General features: G+C 45.6%; 1 protein-coding gene across 1 annotated transcript in view; it reads right to left on the bottom strand.

Annotated features, from left to right (window-relative positions):
* Whamm (WASP homolog associated with actin, golgi membranes and microtubules) overlaps positions 1-13,494 on the bottom strand; it is a 30,042-nt gene extending 16,548 nt beyond the window's left edge. The window contains exons 1-4 of the mRNA XM_045146109.1: positions 12,835-13,494; positions 8,373-8,546; positions 2,927-3,077; positions 492-661 (exon numbers count right to left, since the gene is read on the bottom strand). Coding sequence (XP_045002044.1) covers positions 492-661; positions 2,927-3,077; positions 8,373-8,546; positions 12,835-13,494 — 1,155 coding nt within the window. The remainder of the gene's footprint in view (positions 1-491; positions 662-2,926; positions 3,078-8,372; positions 8,547-12,834) is intronic.
* Positions 13,495-21,090: the final 7,596 nt, after the last annotated feature.

The raw sequence follows: 21,090 nt of genomic DNA, 5'->3' as shown, positions 1-21,090 counted from the left end.
CCCCACCCCCTCACTTTCCCGTTTGAAATTCCATTCTCCATCATATTACCTCCCCATTACAATCATTGTAATTACACATATACAATATCAACCTATTAAGTATCCTCCTCCCTTCCTTTCTCCACCCTTTATGTCTCCTTTTCAACTTACTGGCCTCTGCTACTAAGTATTTTCATTCTCACGCAGAAACCCAGTCATCTGTAGCTAGGATCCACATATGAGAGAGAACATGTGGCGCTTGGCTTTCTGGGCCTGGGTTACCTGACTTAGTATAATACTTTCCAGGTCCATCCATTTTTCTGCAAATTTCATAACTTCATTTTTCTTTACCGCTGAGTAGAACTCCATTGTATAAATGTACCACATCTTCATTATCCACTCATCTGTTGAGGGACATCTAGGCTGGTTCCATTTCCCAGCTATTATAAATTGAGCAGCAATAAACAAAAAACAATGATATACTTTTAAACAGTTACATTTATCCATCTTACCTTTCTCTGGATTTCAGCTTTTTTGTGATTTAAACACAACTCTCTGGTTCTCAAGAGTTGCAGAGTCTCCCGAGCTACCATGAGTTTCAGTTTTTCTAATCTGGGAGTGGCTGTGGCCCATGCAGCCTGGCCAAATCTCTTCCCATCCTGTTCCATTTGTTTCTGCATTCCTGGTGGATTTTAATAATTAATAAATAATATTAATTAATAAAATAAAATCACAACTCATTAAAGAGCTCAGAATTAATCTTGAGTTAACACTTTCTTTATTACTTCCTGTTGTTTTCAAAAAATATCTTCTGGGCATGGTGGCTCACATCAATAATCCCAGGACTCAAGAGGCTGAGGTAGGAGGTAGGAGGGTCACAGTGAGTTCAAAGCTAGTCTGGGCCACAGAATGAGTTCCCAATCAACCTTGGCTAGAATGAAATCCTGCCTCCAAAAAAATGTATTTTTTACTTATTTTTTTTTCCCACTCTAGTCCAGGCTAACCTAGAATTCATTATGTATTCCCAGGTGACCTCGAACTCACAGCAATTCTCCTACCTCTGCCTCCCGAGTGCTGGAATTAAAGGTATGCGCCACCACACCAGGCCTTGTTGTAACAATTTTACTGTCACACAAGTAATATGCGGTCATTTTATTTTGTATTTATTTGAGAGAGAGAAAGAAGGGGGAAAGAGAGAGAGAGAGAGAGAGAGAGAATGGATGATCCAGGGCCTTCAGCCTCTGCAAACCAACTCCAAATGCATGTGCCACCTGGTGCGTCTTACGTGGGTCCTGGGAAATCAAACCTGAGTCCTTTGGCTTTGCAGGGAAGCACCCTAACCACTAAGCCATCTTTCCAGCCCTGATATAAAATTTTATCTATTCCATGAAAAATAGGACAATAGAGACAGGGGAGATATGCTCAGTGGTGTGAAGCATGAGAAGCAGCTGAGCTCTTTTATCCCCAGACCCCAAGTAAAAGCCACAATCCATGGCGGCCTTCGGTGATCCTAGCAAGCCTTGAGCGAGACAGAAGGTAGAGACAGTAGAATTTCTAGAAGCTTGCAACCTGCTGGCCTGGAGAACGCGGTGGTGAGCAGTGAGAACAAGACACGCCCCCTCCAACTAGGTAGGAGGCAAGGACCGATCCTGGAAAGTTGCCCTCTGACTTCCACACATGCATGGTGGCACCCCCCATCCCCCCCACAAAAGACAATGACAGCTCATGACAACTGCATCTAACATTTTGTCCAGACTCTTTCTGTGGCTAGCTAGACAGATGGGCTTATATAGATAGTTTTACCAAAAGACCTAAAGTCACCATTGTACTTTCAATCTTACTTATTTCACCACATACATTAGGAACTCCTACCACTCATTTTAAAAGGCATCAAATCGGGCTGGAGAGATGGCTTGGCGGTTAAGCGCTTGCCTGTGAAGCCTAAGGACCCCGGTTCGAGGCTCGGTTCCCCAGGTCCCACGTTAGCCAGATGCACAAGGGGGCGCACGTGTCTGGAGTTCATTTGCAGAGGCTGGAAGCCCTGGCGCGCCCATTCTCTCTCTCTCCCTCTATCTGTCTTTCTCTCTGTGTCTGTCGCTCTCAAATAAATAAATAATAAATGAACAACAAAAAAATATTTAAAAAAAAAAAAGGCATCAAATCCAGGTGTGGCGTACACCTTCAATCCCAGCACTCTGGAGGCAAAAGTAAGAGGACTGCTATGAGTTCTAGGCTAGCCTGGGCTAGAGTAAGACACTACCTCAAAAAAAAGTGAAAAATAAAAAATTTTTTAAAATGTCATGCTTAATAGTCATATAATTTTCCATTTCATAAATGTCTTGTAACTTAAGAAATGGATTGACAAACATGAGGTTGTATCCTTTTTGAGGCTTTTATGAACAATAATTTTAAATTAGTTAAAAGACTTTCACCCACCCACAAGCCCCTACCTGGTCTTATCTCTGTCTGTCTGACCAGCATTCTCCCTCACAACATGCTCTCCCGCACTCTCTAGGACTAGCCCATGGGCTTTCCTTAGGATTCTTAGGTTTGTCAAGCTACCTCAAGCTAGAGTGTTCCAAATTCTATTTCTTGTAGCCAAACTCTCTCCCCTCACTTTCTGTCCCTTCACTTCCTTGTACCCTTTAGCTACCAAGACAAGTGCGAGCTCTCTGAGGTCTCTGGCCTCCTTCATCAGGCTCAGTCTCTCTCCCAGCCCCATGTCTCTCTTCTTCAGGGTTGCTTCTTGCCCCTGTCATTTTCCATGTGCTGAACGAGCACACACCATGGGCTTCTCTGCCCTCATTCCCCCTTGTGCCTATCCTTACACTGAATTCCCAATACCTGGCAAATAAACCTGGAGCTTAAGAAGCACCCAATTTTTTTTTTTTTTTTTGAGTAAAATAAAAATCACAAATATTCTAGCATGGTATTTTTTTAGTGTCACCTGTTAATGCTGTCACTGTTTCCTTGAAATAATTCACAGTGATATCTTGAATAGAGACAACTGCATCTTCAGCCCGCCTGGTCCATTCTCTGGCCTCCTCCTGCAGGGCAAGTACCCTTTTAGGGCCCAGTACATCCTCGTCCAGGGACTTCTACGGAAAGAAGAGCCAGTGATGCAGAGCCACGAGGAAGCTGAAAGGGAGCTGGCTGGTGGGTTCTTTACTGAGTGAGTGTTCTCAAAGCTGGGTGCCACTTGGAAGACAAAGGTGCGCTCTGGGGTGTTGGGCTCTGAAAGGCCCAGGCATGAGGCCTAGTGGAACTTCCTGAGTCTAGCTACAGTTTGGGGACCTGTCACTGGCCAGCTATGACTCAGCAAGACGCCTAATGGCTTCTGGCCTGCCACCTCCGGGTGGCAATTGTAATTAACATTTCAATAGTTACAGCTTACAGTAGGCCCTTATCTCTGCCCCCATCCTAAAATCCCCACCTTCGTCCCCAATGAGATATAGGCAACTGCTCAGAGTAATAAAGCAAGTTGTTTCTGCGAGTTCCTGCATCGAAAAGACTCCCGACTCAGTGTGGTTTTTCTCCGGTGGCCAGGAGAGGTTTCTGAGTCGTTCATCATCCCCTCAAACCCTAGGGAGGAACCAGCAGGCCTGGGCACTACCTGCCCAGGAAGGAGCCCGGCACTGGGGCGGATGGGAAAAGTACCTAACACTTTGCGTTACCAGAATGACTGTTCCCAGAGAGCAGGGCTGCCACATGTCATTATTAACACGGCACAGCTGTTTAACTGAGAGCTGTGGGGTGTGGCATTCACACAGGTGGGGTCCACAGCACCTAAGTGCTGCTGCAATTTCTGTGAGGAACATGGCACAAAGCTTTTCAATACCATCAAACTTTTCTAAAGGAAAAAGGCAACACCCAAAAGATATTCAAATATGCATATTCAGGATCATGATGTTCACTCCTATGGACTAAATATTTGTGTCCTCCAAAGTTCCTATGTTGAACCTAAATCCTTGAGGATACTGGTGTTAAGTCATGTGCGTGGGGGGAGGGGTTAGAGGCCTTGTAGGTTATGAAAAGGAAAGTAGACACAGATCTTTAAGCACATCATGGTGAAAGGACACAGCAAGACCCCATCTAAACACTAGCAAGCTAGCCCTCATCAGGTAGCAGATCTATTAGCACCTTGAACTTGGATTTCACAGTCACCAGAAGTATGGAAAAAAAAAAAATCCTATTGCCCAGTTTTCAGTACATTGTTATAACACCTGAAATTAAGACATGCACTACTATGTCATCTGGGATCTAATTCCTTCTACAAAGCATGGTTCAGTGATATTGTATAGTCAGGTTGGCCATCAGAGAAATGCGAATAAAACTACAATGAAATACCTCTTCATACCCATGAGGATAGCTGGAATAAAAAAAGAAAGACAACAAACATTGGAGACAGGAATGCTGGCACATACCTGTAATTCTTGCACTTGGGAGATTGAGGAAAAAGGAATGCAGTGAGTTCAAGGCCAGCCTGGGCCACATAGTGAGCGCCAGGCCAATTAGGACTATGTTGAAAGAGCCTGTATCAAAAACAAATAACCTACAAAAGTAGGTTCAGGGGAAGGACTGAGGAGAGGAGGCTGTGGAAGGAGGGTTAATCAAAACTGAAGATGTTATGAATAAGCCGACAGAAACCTACTTCTTTGCTAGCTAATAATATATATGCTTATAAAGCAAGAATCTGGGCAGAAATACCCTGTGGGGGTAGATAATGCTATATCCAAAAGCCATAGATTCTTACAAGAAAATTTCAGTGCCAGGGATGGGATACCCCTGGTTTGGTCAGGGAGGCCCCTGATGCTCCCAAAACATTACAGGCTATTACCAACTGGTGTAATAGTGGCTTGTCTGTTATGGGTGAACCCTACTGCATTCTGATTGGACTTAAGGATTGCTCCATAAGAGGGAATTCTTGCCTGGTACTGCAAACCTAATCAAAAGCCTATGGCTTCAGAGATCAGAAGACGTAGGGGGAAAACTACTACTGTTGTCTGGCTAAATGCATATATTACACCCACCAAACTGCCCTCTAAACACTTATGTGTAACCCCATATATTAGTGTTCCCTCACTTTTAGATGGTAATGACCACTGCAATGCCTCAAAACTCACCAAAGGGCTGAAAAGTGTCAGTGGAGTGTTTAATGGTAGGCATCACTATCACACCCTCCAAGGCTCAGGTACCATTGTGGAAGAGGAGGCAGAAAAAAATGTAAGAACCAAAGGATAGGGAGGAGTGCTTTGTAATACTGTCTTCAGACACAAAGTGGCCTAGATATTAATGACCTTTCAGTGGCTGATGCAAGACCTGTATAATAGGAGTAAAAAAAAATGATGAGGGCTGGAGAGATGGCTTAGCAGTTAAGCGCTTGCCTGTGAAGCCTAAGGACCCCGGTTCGAGGCTCGATTCTCCAGGACCCACGTTAGCCAGATGCACAAGGGGGCGCACATGTCTGGAGTTCGTTTGCAGAGTCTGGAAGCCCTGGCGCGCCCATTCTTTCTATCTATCTGCCTCTTTCTCTCTCTGTCACTCTCAAATAAATAAATAAAAATGAACAACAAAAAAAGATGATATCAAAATAGAAGAGTAGTTGGAAATAAGGTTTTCAATAGGGGGCCTGGGGGGAAGGGAAGATGGTAGGAGGGGATTATGATCATGGCATATTGTTTATATTTATGGAAGTTGTCAATAAAAAGTTTAAAAATAAACAAGTAGAACAAGTTAAACATTAACTTATCATGTGACCCAGCAATTCCACTCCCAGCACTTGGGAGGAAGAGGTAGGAGGATCACTGTAAGTTCGAGGCCTCCATGAGACTACATAGTGAATTCCAGGTCAGCCTGAGCTAGAGTGAGACCCTACCTCAAAAAAAAAACAAACAAAAAAATATTTTTTTAACTAAAGAAAAAAAGAAGACAGCAAGAGAGATGGCTCAGTGGTTAAACGTGCCTACTTGCAAAGCCTATGAGTCTGAGTTCAATTCCCCAGAAAAGAAAGTGGCACATGCATCTGGCATTTGTTTGTATTGGCAAGAGGCTCTGGCACATTCATTCATTCAGTAATAAAAGAAAGGCAGGGCTAGGTATGGTGGGGCATGCCTTTAATCCCAATACTCAGGAGGCAAAGGTATAGGAGGACTTCTGTGAGTTCAAAGCCAGCCTGGGAGTATAGAGTGAATTCCAGGTCAGTGTGGGCTAGATTAAGAGAAAGACCTCATCTTGAGGAAATACACAGGTGAGTAACAAGAGGACACCATCATTTTCTGGCCTATGCAGGCATCCACATTGGGCACATGCATCTACACACACAGGACATACACCACACATCACACACACCATACCAAATACACACATGACAAAAAAAATGTATAAAACAGTGAACGGAACATGTTTATCCACAAACAGGAGCAGCATGGCACTGTTTTCACAATACAATAACCTAGCCGAGGTAAAGACAATGTGTAGAAAAGATGCATCAGTTGGTCAAGTGCTTACATGAGGACACGAGCTCAGATCTCCAGAACTTATGTAAAAGCAGAGCACACACCTAGTAATCCCAATGCTGGGAAGGCAGAGATGGGAGGAAACCCTAGGACTTGCTGGCTAGATAGTCTAGCTGAATCGGTGCATCCTTAGCTTAGTGAGAGACCTCATCTCAAAAAAAAAACAACAACAGGTGGAAGAGTGACTGAGGATAATACCCAACACAGACCTCTGGCTTCCACACATACACATACCCCATACACATATACATGCAAAGAAAAAGACCAGAAATCTCTCTGGACATCTTCTGATTGCTATTTAGACACAAGTCAGTGATGTTAATAACTTGTCTACATAGAGTCATGCTCAATGAAGTCAGAATGATGAAAATTTACTAAAATTTAAATTACTGAATTACAATCCATGATCATGCATTTCAATTTTTATCCATTTCTGAGAAATCTGTATATGCCCTTAAAGATTAAAAAATAAGGTCAGGCGTGAAGGCACACGCCTTTAATCCCAGCACTCAGGAGACAGAGGTAGGAAGATTGCTGTGAATTTGAGGCCACCCTGAGACTACATAGTGAATTCCAGGTCAGCCTGAGCTAGCATGAGATCCTACCTCAGAAAACCAAAAAGAAAGAAAGAAAGAAAGAAAGAAAGAAAGAAAGAAAGAAAGAAAGAAAGAAAGAAAGAAAGAAAGAAAGAAAGAAAGAAAGAAAGAAAGAAGAAAAGACGCTAAAGTGGGGCTGGAAAGATGGCTCAGTGATTAAAGTCACTTGCTTGCAAACCCTAGTAGCCTGGGTTCAATTCCCAAGACACCAAGGTATGCTGGACTCAGGGCAAGCATCTATTTATTTGTAGCAGCAAGTGGCCTTAGTGCACACACATGCACACACAGACACACACACACACACACACACACACACACACAAATAAAATAAAAAAAGAAAATAAGCTAAAGTAAAAATACATCTGATTATAAACAATACATCAGCAAAATTGTTTAACATTTTAAAATGTACAGAATTCTTAAGGTATTGAGGAGATGACAAAAATGACTTTTAATCCATCTCCCCATCCCCTTTTTTGGCAGAGAAGCTGGTGAATAAAGGGCTCCAACATGCTTGGCAAGTGGTCTATCCACTAGCTCTTATCCTAAATCCTTTTTTATTCTTTATTTTCAAACAAGGTCTCTCTGTGTTACCCAGGTAGCCCTTGAACTTCCATCTTCCTTCTTCAGCCTGCTGAGTAGCTAAAATTATAGGCCTGTGCCATCAGGCTTGGCTCATTTTATTTTGTTTTGGTGGGGGTTTTCTTGGGGTTTTTTTTTTCAGGGGGGAGGCAGAACTTTTTGGTACTGGGTCAGTCCAGGTACTTGCACATGCTGTATCATAGAACATCACTGTCAGTCCAAACTTTTAAAACTAAGTTAAATATACATTCAAAGCCAGGCGTGGTGGCGCACGCCTTTAATCCCAGTAATCAGGAGGCAGAGGTAGGAGGATCACTGTGAGTTCAGGGCCACCCTGAGATTACATAGTGAATTTAAGGTCAGCCTGACCTACAGTGAGACCCTACCTTGAAAAACAAATAATACACACACACACACACACACACACACACACACACACACACACTCACACATGTTCAAAGCCCAGGATGGTGGCAAATGCCTACACTTCCATAATGTGTACATTGAGGCAAGAGGATAAAGAATTCAAGGTCAGCTACATAGTGAGTTCAAGACCAGCATGGGCTATATGAGACATTTTCTCAAAAAAAGAGCCATAATACTCTCTCAACATAATAATGAAAATGCAGATTGAGCCTTAACTGTGAGTAAAGAAGTAATATATAACAGGTAGTAAGTCTAATAAAAATAGGAAACATACCAAAATGTGAAGCTTACATAAAGTTGCAACTTCTCGCATATCCCTAAATGGCTGCAGTAAATACTGGAAGAACATAGTTGCCATGGTAACTAATTCCTGATATGCTTCATCTTCCTCTTGATAAACTTTCATTAATGCTACCATGGTGTTGGCTTTTCCATGTCCTTGAAGCACCTGGAAGACAAAATGTTGATAAAGTGCCAATCTTGACAGTATTTTAAAAATCTTACCAAACAAAATTGAATGTTCTGAACTTCAATATATCAAATTGAAATACTGACCAAACATGAAATGTTATTGTCCTCCAACCAAAATGCCCAATAAAATCAAAGTGGTTCAACAAATTATGGCATGTCCATGGAAGAGTATTCCCACAGTCATCTGACACTGTTTTTAAAGACTATTTAATAATAGGGAGACTTAGCCAGGTATGGTGGCTCATGCCTATAATCCCCATACTCCGAAGGCTGAGGCAGGAGAATTGCTGCAAGTTTAAAGCCAGCTTGCTAAACAGTGAGTTCCAGGTCAGCCTGGTCTACAAAGCAAAGCTCTGTCTCAACAAAAGGGCTGAAGAAATGGCTCAGCAGTTAGGAGCACTTCCTATGTAAGCAAAAGGGACAGAGGAGGCCTCAGAGACTGCTCCAGTTCAATCACTCATTTCCACATAAACAGCTCGATATGGCCACAGTCCCTTGAGGGGCAAAGACCCAAGAATTGCCAGAGCGCACATACACACACACAAAGGCAAACTCTAGGATCAATAAGAGATTCTAGCTCAAATAAGAGCAGGCAGCAGAGCTATGGAGGGGACACCTGATGCTCAGTTCTAGCCACCACAGGTGAGTGTGCCCCGCTGCAGGTGAGTGCATAGAGTGCCACAAGAGTACAGATATATGCACACATCACACACACACGCGCACACAAGACCACATGGACATATCACATGGCACACAAGGAGAAATGAAGGGAGGGAGAGAAGGAGAGAGGGTGGGAGGAAGGGCGGGGTTGGAGAAATGGCCCAGTGGGTAAATGGCTTGCATATAAGCATGAGGCTATAAGTTTGGATCTCAGCACCCATATAAAATTCCAGTTGAGATAGCATACACCTGTAATCACACCACTGGAGCGGCAGAGACAGGAGGATCCCTGGAATTGGGTGACTAGCAAGTCTAGCCAAATCGATGAGTCTTGAGCTCAGCAAAAGACCATGTCTCAAAGAGAGAGAGAGAGAGAGAGAGAAACCACATACACTTCCATGGACATGGTTTGCTTTGTATTTCCCCTGTCTACTCTGTTTTGTTTTTTTAAGTTCCAGAAAAACAGGTGAATTACACAAGTGTGGCTACTTAGCTGAGTATGAACTATATCAGCACTATAAGTACCTAGGAATGAACTTCAATTTGGGAAAAACATAACTTTTCCAATAATAACCACATATACAGTATGTAGAGTATAAGAAGATACCACTTTTCTATGAGAAATCAAGGATCGAGAGCCAAGGTTGAGCTAGATCTGGTGTCAAATTCAGCTGTTTTGGCAAGTTAAGGCAGGAGGTGGCACAGGCCTGCAATTCCAGCTACTTTGGGAGGCTAGGGCAGCAAGATGAGCTTTGGATAAGTGCAGGGCCCTGAGTCACCCTGGGAGCCAGAAGGTTTCCTGAAGAGACACAGCATAAAAGGGCACCACTGATTTAGCCAAGCTGGAGGGACGAATTTTCTCAAAGAAGAGTACTTCAAGAAATGACCAAAACAGTCCGGCATGGTGGCACACACCTTTGATTCTAGCACTCAGGAGAGAGAATTAGGAAGATCACTGTGTACATGAGTCCAGCCTGACAGTACATACTGAATTCCAGGTCCGCCTAGACTAGAGTGAGACCCTACCTCGAAAAAAGAAGGAAAGGGGGGGGGGAGAAAGAAAGAAAGAAAGAAAGAAAGAAAGAAAGAAAGAAAGAAGGGAGGGAGGGAGGGAGGGAGGGAGGGAGGGAGGGAGGGAGGGAGGGAGGGAGGGAGGGAGGGAGGGAGGGAGGGAGGGAGGGAAGGAAGGAAGGAAGGAAGGAAGGAAGGAAGGAAGGAAGGAAGGAAGGAAGGAAGGAAGGAGAACCAACCAAAGGATATAGAAAGCAAGGCAAGTTCCAGAAATGGAATGAGGTGGCGGAGTCTGGACTGTAGAGGGATAGGAGGAGAGTACTGAGAGATGAGATAGGCCTGCCTGGGCTACAGAGTTCATAGCCAGCAACCTACTGAGGTTCTGTCTTAAAATAAAGACAGCTGGGGATATAGTGCTGGGGATATAGCGCAATGGTAGAAAGCTTGCCTAGCATGCAACAGGCCCAGGGTTCCATCCCCACTACCACAAAGATAAATAACCAAATTTGATATAAAAATATCAACTTAAGGCCATAAACCAGCTGGCTTGAAAATTCTTTGTTGTTCCTCATAGTGAAAACAGCACAAGAGAAGTAGGTGTGTAAACGTTACATAAAATACACAGAATAATGCGCTGGGCCTGGTGGAGGATTTCTAGGAGTTTGAGGCCAGCCTGAGCTACAGGGTGAGACCTGTATCAAAACCAACAAAAAAGACCTCACTAAGAGACTCTCTTCATAAAACCATTTTAGCTTAAAAAACTTACTCTATATTAAACTTGAGATGATGTACAGCAATTAAAATACTGCAATGAAGCCAGGCGTGGCAGCACACACCTTTAATCCCAGAACTCAGGAGGCAGAGGTAGGAGGATCACCAGCGAGTTCAAGGCCACTCTGAGAGTACATAGTGAATTCCAGGTTAGCCTGGGCTAGAGTGAAACCCTACCTCAAAAAAACCAATAAATAAAAACTGCAAATGTGACTGAATTCCTTCTTCATAAGAATGCATGGGGGCTGGAGAGATGGCTTAGCGGTTAAGCACTTGCCTGTGAAGCCTAAGGACCCCGGTTCGAGGCTCGGTTCCCCAGGTCCCACGTTAGCCAGATGCACAAGGGGGCGCACGCGTCTGGAGTTCGTTTGCAGTGGCTGGAAGCCCTGGCTCGCCCATTCTCTCTCTCCCTCTATCTGTCTTTCTCTCTGTCACTCTCAAATAAAAAAAAAAAAAAAAAAAAAAAGAATGTATGGGAAGCTGGGCATGGTGGCATACACCTTTAATCCCAGCACTCAGGAGGCAGAGGTAGGAAGATCGCCATGAGTTCAATGTCACCCTGAGAATGCAGAGTGAATTCCAGGTCAGCCTGAGCTAGAGTGAGACCCTACCTTGAAAAACCAAGAAAAAAAAAGCAGAGGAAAATTATTGATTAATAATAGCCCATAACAAGAAAAAAACAACAGGATATGTCCAGGATAGAATGAAGCACCTCTCAGCTCTCCTCAGGAAATGACTGCTCCGTAAGTCATACGTCCTCCTCAGTCCTTTGTGATATCCCCCTTATGCTCTGGAAGCTTGCCACTCAATAAATGAATTATAGGCCACCCATTTCCCCAGGACCCCTCTCTGTCACGGAGAGCTTTCCTTTCCTTTCACTTTCAATAAAACTTTGCTTGTTTACCCTTCAAAAATGAAATGAACTATTCCCTCTTTCCAAGATTAAAAGTGCCCTCTTGCTGCCATTCCAAGTTAATGAGCACAGCTCACTTCCTGTAGGCTTAAAAAATAAAATCCTATTTTCTGAAAGCCACTCGATCCTCCAAAACATTTTGTCTCCATTCCTGATTCTCCTTAGAGAACCCGGAATTTCTTCATTTGGGTTCATTTTATCTTCTATGCGCATGCACTGTTTTCAGCTGTGCTTCCAATGTGTCTGGCCTTTCCCAATCACATCATCCTGCTCGGCCACTATCTTCAGGGGAAAGGTCAAGGGCAGGTTCACAACTGCAAAGAAACTAACTGTGAGCTAAGCTGAGAATGGCGGTGCCTGCCTGTAAGCCCACCATTTGGTAGGCTGAGGCAGGAGCGTAGCTACTAATAAAATGCCAGCGTGAACTACAGCATGAGATCCTGTCTTCCAGAAAAATAGTAAGAAGAAGAATAATCGGAGGGGCTGGAAGGATGACTCAGCAGTTAAGGCACTTGCTTGCAATGTCTAAGGGCCCAGGTTCCATTCCCCAGTATCCCAAGTAAAGCCAGATGCACCTGGAGTTCCGTTTGCAGCGGCTTCTCTCTCTCCCTCTCCCCATCTCTCCTTGCAAATAAATTAATAATAAAAATTATTATTATTATTATTAAAAAACAACAACAACACAGGACTGTGAGGTGGCTCAGGGACAACAGGAAGTTGCGCGCAAAGCCCGAGGGCCTGGCTTCAATACCCCAGCTGTACCCCACGATAAAGCCAGGATAGAAAAGCGGCGCACCCGTTTTTTTTTTTTTTTTTCTGACTTCACGGGGCTCGGGGCGGGTGTGCCCAGCGACCCCCCCCCCCCCCCCGGGACCGCGCCGGCGGGGCGCGCGCAGGGCCGCCGCGTTACCTGGCGCAGCCGCGCTCGGGCCCGCTCCAGGCGCGCGCGCAGCGTCCTCTCGCGGAACTCGCGCAGACCCTCGCAGTCGGCCGCGTCGCCCAGCGCCGGGAAGAGCGCGTCGCGCACGGTGAGGCCGCCGCAGCCGTCGGCCGCCAGAGCCAGGTACCGCTCCAGCTGCCGGCACAGCTCCTGCAGCGCCGCCTCGCCGGGGCCCCGGCGCGTCGGCCACACCAGCGCCCACAGCCCGCGCCCCACGCCCCGCGCCGGCCCGGCCGCGTCCAGCTCGGGCGGCAGCGGCGGCAGGCAGCGCTCCAGGGGCGGCCAGAGCGCCGCCAGCTGCCGGTGCGCGCCGCGGAGCCCGGCGGCCGAGAGCAGGCCGGCCCAGCTGGGCGGCGCCGCCGCGGCGGCCTGGGGCTCGGGCTCCGTCTCGGGCTCGGGCCGGCCGCGCCGCCGCTGCGCCGTGCGGTCGTGACAGGTGACGGCGAACAGGCCCTCCGCGTCGTTCCAGGCCACGAGGAAGCGCAGCTGGTGCCGCTCGGGCTCCCGGAAGAGGTCCTCGCGCAGCGGCACCCAGCCCTCCAGGCTGTCGGGCTGCTCGAGCTCCGGGGCGCCGGGCGGCCAGCGGAGCCCGGCCTCCAGGCGCACCCCGGCCCGGCCCGCCAGCGACATTTTCCCTTTTTTTTTTTTTTTTCTAACTAGAGACTTAATTCCCGGCAGCGCCCCGGCGTCTCCCGCCCCCTGGCTCGGGGTGGCTGGCTTGCGGGACTGTCCCGGATTGGCTGGGTGACAGAAAAGGAGGGCCCGCGGCGACCAATGGGAAAAAAACAAAACAAAACCAAAACTCTGCCGTGACCCGGACCCAGAAATCCATCAGGTCAGAGTCCGGAACTTGGAAAGGACTCCGCACGCCCCGCACACTTTCTGCCTTCGCACGCCCTTGATTGACATCGGCCAGATATTTCATGGGGTGACTTGACGTCTTGGCTTGCTACTCTGCGGTGAGGACAGCGACTCCACTGACTCCATCCTCGTTCATCGGGTTCCTTACCCTAGAGTGTCATAAATGAGCTGTGGCTATCAAGCCATTAATTTTTTTTTTTAAGAAAGCAATATTTATTGAGGGCCTCCAAGCACTGAGGTCGAAGCCACAAATACATTTATTGTCAATTCAGCAAGCTTTATATTGAGTGTTGCCAGTATTTTAGGGATGCTTTCAGCATCTTGTCTGGCGTATTTAAACATGTTTAAACCCATCAGCATGTTTAAATACAACCTGTGTTCCAACTTCATTTCCCAAGGGGGCCTGGGTCAAAAAGCACTTGTTGGGCAAGCATGAGGCCCTGAGTTTGGAACCTCACAATATACCTAAAGCCACACACAGAGGAGGGAGGGTGCGTCCTCAACCTCCTCGCAGACGGGCCAGTAGGAGACGGGAACCCTCGGAAGCGGAGGCCCAGCTAACAAGAGACACTGCTTCAAACAAGGGGAAAGGCAAGGACGAACACTGGGGGGCGGGGGGGGGCGTTCGCGCAAATATATCATACACACCCAAGTTATTTTTTTTTTAAGATACATATAAACTAATGTTACCCAAGACCACCTGACGGCTGGTAGCTTCTCAACCAAGGTTTTATACAAGCACTTAGAAACTGCTTTTTACTAAAAAGCATTTCCTCATGAGGCAGTTTAGGGTAACAGCCTCCCCCCTGCCATCCAAGTCGACGCAGAGAATGTTCTTGAGCCTGCTCTTGCAGTCTCCACTTTGCTAGAGGTCAGAGGAGGATACAGCGTCTCCCTTATAACTTGCTGCTTAAAGGAGTTCCTTAGATTTGTTTTGTGGTTTTTTTTATTTTTATATTTATTTGAGAGAAAAAAAATACAAGTATAGATCCAGGGCCTCCTGGTACTGCCAAGGAACTCCAGACACATGCACCACTTTGTGCATCTGGCTTTACATGGGTACTGGGGAATTGAACCGGGGCCTTCAGGCTTTGCAAGCAAGCACCTTTAGCAACTGAGCTATCTCTTCAGTCATAGATTTGCTTTTCCATAAACTCAACTGAATATCTCCCTAGGAAGGAATTTCCCTTTCCTAAAATAAAGATTCCTAGAAGGATTAAACCTGAATTGGCAGTGGGGCTGGTTAGCTCAGCTCCCAAAACTTGGTGTCAGGGCAGGTTAGCTTAGCTCCCATTCAGAACCTATAAATGACCCCAATTTGGGTTTCTGGGTGGGCTTCTCCCCACTTCTGCCTTCTCACAAGCAGGAGTTTCTGTACTCTTTCCTCCTTAAGTTCTGGGCTTTACTTCACTTTTGCCTTCTCATGGGTAGGAGCCCCCTGTACCATGGACTTTACCCCTCTCCTACCTTCTCATGAAAAGAGCTCTTTATACTCTCTCCTCTTTCTTTTTAAAAAATTTTTGTAGGGCTGAGGAAATGGCTTAGCAGTTAAGGCATTTGCCTGAGGAGCCTAAGAATTTGGGTTCAACTCCCCAGGAACCACATAAGCCAGATGCACAAGGGGCCACATGTGTCTGGAGTTTGTTTGCAGTGGCTAAAGGCCCTGGCATGCCCATTCTCTCTCTCTCTCTCTCCCTCTCTCTCTCTCTCTCTCTCTCTCTCTCTGTGTGTGTGTGTGTGTGTGTGTGTGTGTGTGTGTCTGCCTCTTTCTCTCTCAAATAGATAAATAAAATATTTTAAAAACATTTTCTATTTATTTACTTGCAAACAGAATGATAGAGAAAGAGAATGGATGCAGCAGAGCCTAGTGCCGCTGCAAACAAACTCCAGACACTTTGTGCATTTGGCTTTATATGGGTTCTGGGGAATTGAACCCAAGCCATCAGGCTTTTCAAGCAACTGTCTTTAACCGCTGAGCAATCTCCCCAGTTCCTCTTTCATTCTCTTAATCTCATAAAATCTGTCTTAACATTGCCCTCTGGTCTGTGGGTTTCAGTTCTCTGAATTCATAAAACAAGAATCCAGGGACACCGTAAAATTATCAGTATATTGGCTTATATTGATGCATTGGCAAAGGAATCCCAAATTCCTATATCATACTTGCATGTTGGCATATATTAGTGCATTGGTGAGGAATCCTAAAATTCCTTCGTCACTCATTTGGGTCCACATGACCCCTACAAAAAAGTCTGAAGGTGTCCATTTAGTATCTTCAGCCTGCAGTCACCTTGGACTCCAGGAGGATCATCAATGATACACACAAACCTTTACAATACCAAGAAATGAAGGACAGGTCACTTCATCATACACACACCCAGATCCAGAGAGGGCAATTGTCGGTGATGCTGAGGCTGACCCCTGAGCATGGGAAATCGTCTTGTGGGAAGCACATTACTCACCTCAAAAGAAGAAAGCAGGGCTAGAGAGATGGCTTAGTGGTTAAGTGCTTGCCCATGAAGCCTAAGGACCCCAATTCAAGGCTCAATTCCCCAGGACCCACATTAGCCAGATGCATAAGGGGCCACATGCATCTGGAGTTCATCTACAGTGGCTGGAGGCCCTGGTGCACCCACTCTCTCTATCTGCCTCTTTCTGTTGTTCTCAAATGAATACAAAATAAAAAAAAAATTTTAAATATGAAAGTAGTAATGTCTTGTTAACACCTTGAGATATGATCAACCAGGCCATACCTTAACCAAGGCTTTCTAATTATAAGTACCTCTATTTTTTTGGGTGGGGGAGAGTTTTGAGGTAGGCTCTTGCTTTAGCACAGGCTGACCGAGAATTCACTATGTAGACTCAGGGTGGCCTCAAACTCATGGTGATCTTCCTACCTCTGTCTACCAACAACTGGGGTTAATTGCATGGACCACCACACCTGGCCTGATGTTATTTTTATCTGAAAGAGAGAGAAAAAATAAATGAGTATGGGTGTGCCAGGGCCCCCTGCCACTGCAAATGAATTCCAGACACATGCTCCACTTTGTGCATCTGGCATTATGTGGGTACTGGGCCATCATGCTTTGTAAGCAAGCACCTTTAACTGCTGAGTCACCTCTACAGCCCCTAGATATGAGTATCTTTTGACTCTTGCCCCAATTCTTCTCCCATTTAAATCTAACATTCTCATTTTGCCCTAAAGACAGATTTGGAGTCATGGAGTTTCCAGTGTGGCCACATTGATTAAATCTTTCTCTGACCTTTACCACTACTCCTTTCTTTTTTTATTTTTTTAAAGATTTTATTTTTATTTACTGGAGACAGAAAGAGAGGGGGAGAGAGAATGGGCGCGCCAGGGCTTCCAGCCACTGCAAACAAAATCCAGATGCAGGTGCCACCATGTGCATCTGGCTTACATGGGACCTGGATCCTTAGGCTTTGCAGGCATGCACCTTAACCGCTGAGCCATCTCTGCAGCCCACCACTACTCCTTTCTCTGGCTATTGAGATGGGTGGCTGAACTGCTGAGGCTCTTGTCCTAAAACTCCAGTATTAATATGAGGACATCCTGTTTGCATATAGGGGTGGAGTTGTGGGGCATAGCTGATGTGTTTACCAACCAGGACCAAGACACACTGGCCTGCCTAGGAAACAGAATAAACCAAGATGTATACCACTGGCCAGCGGAGAGGCAGAGAGAAGCTGTGAAGAGTGGAAATGCCCAGAATTGGAACTTGCTGTTGTTCCTGAGGCTAACTGGCCAGAATGAAATGAAAATCAAATGAAGAACAGAGAGCCAGCCCAGAGTTAAAGGGCATCTCTCCACTCTGAACATGACCTTCACATACCTGGCCAGCAACCTGCGCAGAAGGTCATGTGAAGCTGCCTGCCCGGAAAGAAGCTAGGGGCCTTGCTCTCAGACTCTCCCAATGTCGCTAAGTCATCTTTTAGCCAAAGTGGGCTATTTTCCCCAGAAATATTTTCGTTTTCATCTTGATGTGTGTGTGAGAGCATTCATGTGTGAGTATGGGCATGTACAGGTCGCGGCATGCATGTGGAAGAAGACAGAGGATGATTCAGATGTTGGTCCTCACATTCCATTGACACAGAGGCTCTTGTCGTTTTCCACCGCATTCACCAGGCTAGCTGGGCCATATGTATGCAGGTGCTTTCCTGTCTCCACCTCCCGTCTTGCCGTGGACACCCTGGGATTACAGATGCTCCCATTGCGGCTACCTCTGCATGCTTTACCTGGGTGCTGGGGATCTAAACTCAGGTCCTCACATTGGCATGGCAAGCACTCTCTCTAACCATTGAGCCATCACCCCAACCCCCAGAACTATTTTTAACACATCATTTTCACTAATATGATTTACTCATATTTTTAGTGATTTTCAATATTTTATTTATTTATGTGTGAGAGAGTAGAAGAGGCAGATATCTACAGAAAGAATGGTCACACCAGGGACTCTAGCCACTGCAAACAAACTCCAGACACATGCACCATCATATGCATCTGGCTTATGTGGGTACTGGGGAATCGACCCTGGGTCCTTAGAATTCACAGGCAAGCACCTTAACTGCTAAACCATCTCTCCAGCCCTAAATATGTTTTTGTGAGGGCAGAGTATGTTCATGTGTGCAATCAGGTGGGCATGCACGTGTGAAAGCCAGCTTGTGTAGAGGCCAGAGGTTGACATTGAATGTCTTTCTTTATTACCATGTCTCAAACTCACCAATTCAGCTCGACTAGCTGGCCAGCAAGCTCCAAGGATCCGTTGTCTCTGCCTCCCCAATGCTAAAATCACAGGCACATGGCACTACTTCCTCACATTTTTTATTATTTTTTATGAGAGAGAGAGAGAGAATTGGCGTGCCAGGGCCTCTGGCTACTGAAATAAAACTCCAGATGTGTGTACCATTTTGTGCACATGTGCAACCTTGCACAACTGCATCACCTTGTGCATCTGCCTTATGTGGGACTGGAGAATCGAACATGGGTCCTTAGGCTTCACAGGCAAGCACCTTAACCACTAAGCCTTCTCTCCAGCCCCTTCCTCACATTTTTTGTGGGTACTGAGGATCGAACTCAGCTCTTCATTCTTACACAGCAAATACTTTACCAACTTAGCAATTGCCCCAGTCCCTAAATTCATGTTTTAAATATCTTTTTGTGTGTGTGTGTGTATTCTTTTTCACCATGTCTTTTTTCCATTTTATCTTAGTTTATTATCATGCCATAGTAACTTTTTAATGTTTTTTATTTATTTGCAAGCAGAGAGATATAGAAGACAGAATGGGCATGCCAGGACTTCCAGCCACTGCAAACAGACTCCAAAAGCATGTGCCACCTTGTGAATCTAGCTTTATGTGGGTACTGGGAAATTGAAATCAGGTCATGAGGCCCTGCAGGTAAGCGCTTTAACCGCTGAGTCATCTCTTCTTTTTTTGTTTGTTTGTTTGTTTACTATTTTTCTTTATTATTAACAACATATTTCATATGAATACATCATGTGTTGGTACCCCCTTTCCCTTGGGCCTGCCCCCATTCCACTGGGGACACTCTTCGGCAGGGATGCAGGTAATCCCTATGGGTCATGGTTTAGCACTGGGGAGGAAGGGAAGGGAATGCCTCTGAGCATGATGTCTCAACCTGTGGCTCTTACAATCTTTTCTGCCTCCTCTTCTACAAAACCCCTGAGCCATGGTTCACATGTCTTTTCTACTGTTTTATACTATTTTAGCCTTTCTGATATTTTGTGGGGTTTTGTTGTTGTTGTTGTTTCTACAGAATAAAACTGTGAGTCAGGAGAGGGATCTCCAAAATGAGATTCTCTAGAGATGAGAGAATCAGAGCTAAGACTCTTCCAGGTCCCCAGTGCAAAAACAGCACTTCTTATAGCTGCCACTCAAATAGAGCCAGCTTATCATTTTGGGTTCCTGCCCTGGCATCCAACCCACAGCTCTAGGTATACTGTGGTGATGATAGGCCCATCTGACTCTCCCTTTAGCTTCCTGCTAAAGATGTTTAAGATGAGGAGGAGAGAAGATGTTGACATTTGATAAACCAGGTTTGGCATTTGGACGAATCTGGAGAACTGGACATTCAATTACTGAGTTACCTGAGAGGGAACAGAAGTCATAGGCTGGCTGGATCTGCTAGAAAGAGGAAGAGCTCCCACCTTGAGCACACTATGAAGGATGATGGGAGAGAAAAGACCTGCCTTTGATTACATCTGGAGTTGGGCTCTCTTAAAGCACTTTGGAACTAGCATGGTGGTGCACACCTTTAATCCCAGTGCTCTGGAGGCTGAGGTAAGAGGATTGCTGTGACTTCAAGACCAGCCTGGAGCTACAGAGTGAGTTCCAGGACAACGTAGGCTAGAGTGAAACTCTACCTTGGGAACACACACACACACACACACACACACACACACACACACACACACACTTTGGGAAAGCCCAGGACTGTCAGGCATCTCCCTTTTGCCCTGTGATGGCCATACCCCCTCTACACATAGCTAGCCATCTCCGTTCCAGGTTTCAACCCCAGCAGTAAAAAAGAAGTAACTCAGTATAACATATGACCTCTCCCAGTAACACTTGAGCACTGAGGAGTGACAAGACAGCCCTGGCAGAGCTATATTTGGGCTTTCAATCAGAGCACGCCTGTTGCTATTTGCAGCAGGAGCCAGCTCATATTACCATCCAGCTTTAGCACCCCACTTGCTGAATCCTGGGGTAGACTAGGCAGGACCAGCCAGTGGGGCATGCAGAGGTCACCAGGAAGGGAAGCCTGCTGAACACAGATCCAGTTTTTCAGCAAAAAACCAGGTCCTCTGAGTTAAAAGAATTTGTGGGTGCTTACATTAGCAGGCAAGTTTTGGGGTAAGTGTTATATTCTAATGCAATCTGTGTTATCAGAAACTCCCAGCACAAATCCAGTATGTTAATGCAATATCTTTCCTGTAGCCGGGAAGGGATGGTGTGTAAATTGCACAGGTTTCAGTTGTACCTGTAGTATCAGTGTTTTCTGTGCCTTCTTGAATTCACAGGAATTCCCAACATGATGTTGGTACAAAGCATGAAAGCTCTCATAAAAGCAGGGAGGGGCTGTTGATTCCTGCAACATGTTAGCATGTTTTTAGTACCAGGCTCATGTGCTAGAACAGTTTGGAAATCATCTGGCTACAGCAACTATTGAGTTGACACACTTTTGTATTAATCTGCCTGTACTAGTTGATAGATAATAATTTCATCAACTTAGTGAAAAACGGCTTTGTTACTACTTTTCATGTGTTATGCAGACAGCTTCTTCCTGAGGAGAGCTTTCAAGACTGGGCTGGACCTATGAAACAGATTAGA

Source organism: Jaculus jaculus, chromosome 3 (genome assembly GCF_020740685.1).
Source record: "Jaculus jaculus isolate mJacJac1 chromosome 3, mJacJac1.mat.Y.cur, whole genome shotgun sequence".
NCBI classification, from domain to species: domain Eukaryota; kingdom Metazoa; phylum Chordata; class Mammalia; order Rodentia; family Dipodidae; genus Jaculus; species Jaculus jaculus.
The sequence above is the reverse complement of the archived record's forward strand: the minus strand, read 5'-3'. Positions and strand labels throughout refer to the sequence as shown.